Below are 2,887 nucleotides of genomic sequence, written 5' to 3'. Positions count from 1 at the left end.
ATGCTGTTGAATGCCAGAACACCCTGCTCGCAGTAACAGTCAAGGGGGGGGGACAAGTGCGGGTTCACATCTGTTGTCTTGCTGGGAAAGGAGGGGGTGGTGCCACGACTGCCATATCCCCTCTGGTTTCCCTCCCGCAGGTGTAAATGCAACCTCCATGCCAACCTGTGCACCTTCAAAGAGGGCAGCCTTCAGTGCGAGTGCGAGCACAACACCACCGGGCAGGACTGCGGGAAGTGCAAGAAGAACTTCCGCTCCCGGTCCTGGCGAGCTGGGTCCTACCTGCCTCTGCCCAACGGATCCCCCAATGCATGTGAGTGGCTTGCGGCACCTCTTGGCCCGTTAAGACTGGGCAAGAGTAGACCTCTATCCTGAACCAGATCACGGGCCAGAGGGATGCTTTAGTGTCACAGGGGAGGTGAATGCTCTTGGGACATGCAGAGGATTGGGTGGAAGGAAAGGGAGATCGATGACCACGACTGGACCGAAAGGAGGATGAGAGGATGGCCTGAGGCTGTGCTGAATGGGTCCAGACCGTGGCCTTGGTTAGGTATTTCACTCTAAATGGCTGTGTATTTCTTAAAGAAAACAGCGTGCATCTGTAGAAAAGCCATGGGGCCAATCCCTGCACAGTAAGGGGGTGGTAAAAAGGACACTGCCGTGAGCACTGGGTGCCCTGTTTACTGTCACCCAGAGGAATTTCTTGCATACATCACAGGATCTTGGGCCCCAGGAAGCGGCCCTGAGTGTCCATGAGCACCCGTGCAGCCACAGCCCCATCTCCTTGCTCCAGCTAGGGTGTGTATGAACTAGCAGGACATCAGGGTTGCAAACCAGCGGCCTCCAAGCAGGCGGTTTTGGTGGTGGAAGATGGGCTGTAGGCCACTCCTTCTTGGGTTTGCTCCAAGTCGCACTAGCCAGCTCGCTTTCATGTCACAAAGCAGCAGGAACCGCTCCAGCCCTTTTAAACAGCGGCTTTGAGCATTCGCTAAAAGAACCTTTTTTTTCATCCTCCACCTCCCCAAAATTTTTGAAAGATTTATGCGCTTTAAGATGATCAAAGCTGAAGCCCAGGCTCGGCGGGCCGTGACGGGAATGTTGCACGCATCCCAGAGATGGTAGATGAGCAGGTTCTTTGAAAGGGAACGAGCTTGTCAGCTCCCTCCAAGTGCCTGTGTTCCTTCAAAAGCCCTGCAACATGCTGTTATCCCTCCCTCCTTCTTCCCTCTTTTCCATCTGTCTCTCCATTTCTCTCTTTCCTTCCCTTTTCCCTCTCTTCCCCCATCACATCCATCTTTCATCCTCCCCCCAACACGGTCCTGTTGTCACAACCAGGAACCAGCTGGAAGGGTTAAAAACTGGCACCCAGTCCCATGGTATCCCAGTGAATCCACCCTGAGAGAAAGAGAACCCCAAGTCTGAACACCCCAGCAAGGCATGGCCCATAGAGCCCCCCGCCCAGCTCACTTTGCTAGGGTCATCTGACCCCAGGAGTCTTTCCTGCCCAATGATCTTGTAAGGTCCCTTCCAGCCCCTAACATCTGTGAACTCATCTTCCCTTCTTTCTTAGACAAGCCTAAAAAAAAATCTAACCCCCAACCCAAGCAATTCGTGAGTCAGGGCCTGCTATCTGGGACCACAAGAGTCCAGAGAAGAAACCTCCACAGCAGCTCAATGGTTGCTTGCAGACCATGACAAACCTCCAAAGCACACATCACCCATACTGGGTGTAAGGGTAGGTCGGGGAAAGGGCTAGCAGGAAACTATTAGCAGGGACCAAGTGGCTTTTTTTTCCCAGGGCATCATAGGTAGGTCTCAGCCTGTGTCTCAAGTCTCCTGCGTTTCCAAAGGGAGCACTGTCTGGTCACCTCTGTGGTTTGCCAGAGGCTGCTTTTAAGACGTTGCAGCAAGCTGGTGCGACTATGAACAAGACTCTTGTTAATTAACACAATGGCTTCTTGGCTTTTGCTGACCCTGCTGCTTCTTGTTTCTTCCAGGTGCAGCTGCAGGCTCAGCGTTCGGCAGTAAGTAAAATCCTAGCTGCAATGCTGGCATTTGACATCCTCAGTGCATGGCCCCCTGCGCGCGTCATATGGAAACGATGGTTATTTTCTGTCCATTATCATCTTCCAGGCAATACGTCTGCTCTAATGGCATCTCATTTTCTCTCCTATCAAGACCCTTATGTTTTCTTTCTTTGGCTTCAGTAGCCTCATTTTGTCTCTTCCTCTGGCGTGGTTTCTCCCCACGAGGTTCGTTAGCATGGCTGCGGGAAAGGAAATAAAACAGACGTTCAAAAACGCCGGCAATCGCTGTGAACTTTTCCCCCTCTCCATAGTGTCGTGCTCCAAGACGGAGCTGCTTTTGTTTTTTCTCCTCCAAATTCTTGGCCAGAACATCCAGATTGGATCCTCGAGCCATGGGTTGCTACCCACAAAAATACTCTTATAGCATTTAAAGTTCGGTGTGAATTTCTGCCGAAAGATGGATGGTACGACTATGGCTCGTGATTTGAGAGGGCCAGAGAGAGTCTCAGACCAAACACCTCACGCTTTGAGCAAGCTGCAGCCCAGCTCTGAACTCTGAGACTAGGGCGATTCTCTAAAAAAAGATGAATAGACGGCTGGGACAACTGGGTTTTCAGTTTGCTGCCACATCCAAAACAGAGAGAGAAAAATCATTTTCAGGTTAAATCAAATATAATTTTTTTTTAATTTCAACAAATGGTTTCTGGCCAAATGAAGCTTTTTTGCTTAGATTTAAAACAACTTTCAAGACCATTTCGAAAGTAACGTCAAATTAAAAACTGGAAACCGCTTGCAAATGCTGAAACAAAACACTTTTCCATTTTTTTATCTCCCACCCCCCCCCCCCCCACAAAAAAAAC

General features: G+C 50.4%; 1 protein-coding gene across 1 annotated transcript in view; it reads left to right on the top strand.

Moving 5' to 3' along the window:
* The window catches only part of NTNG2 (netrin G2), a 69,709-nt gene that overhangs the window by 45,472 nt on the left and 21,350 nt on the right, over positions 1-2,887 (top strand). The window contains 2 exon segments of the mRNA XM_006029814.3: positions 141-313; positions 1,998-2,024. Of these exon segments, the coding sequence (XP_006029876.1) occupies positions 141-313; positions 1,998-2,024 (200 nt within the window).

The sequence above is a fragment of the Alligator sinensis genome, unplaced genomic scaffold (assembly GCF_000455745.1).
Source record: "Alligator sinensis unplaced genomic scaffold, ASM45574v1 scaffold829_1, whole genome shotgun sequence".
In the NCBI taxonomy this organism is placed as follows: domain Eukaryota; kingdom Metazoa; phylum Chordata; order Crocodylia; family Alligatoridae; genus Alligator; species Alligator sinensis.
This window is presented reverse-complemented; position numbering and strand designations above follow the sequence as displayed.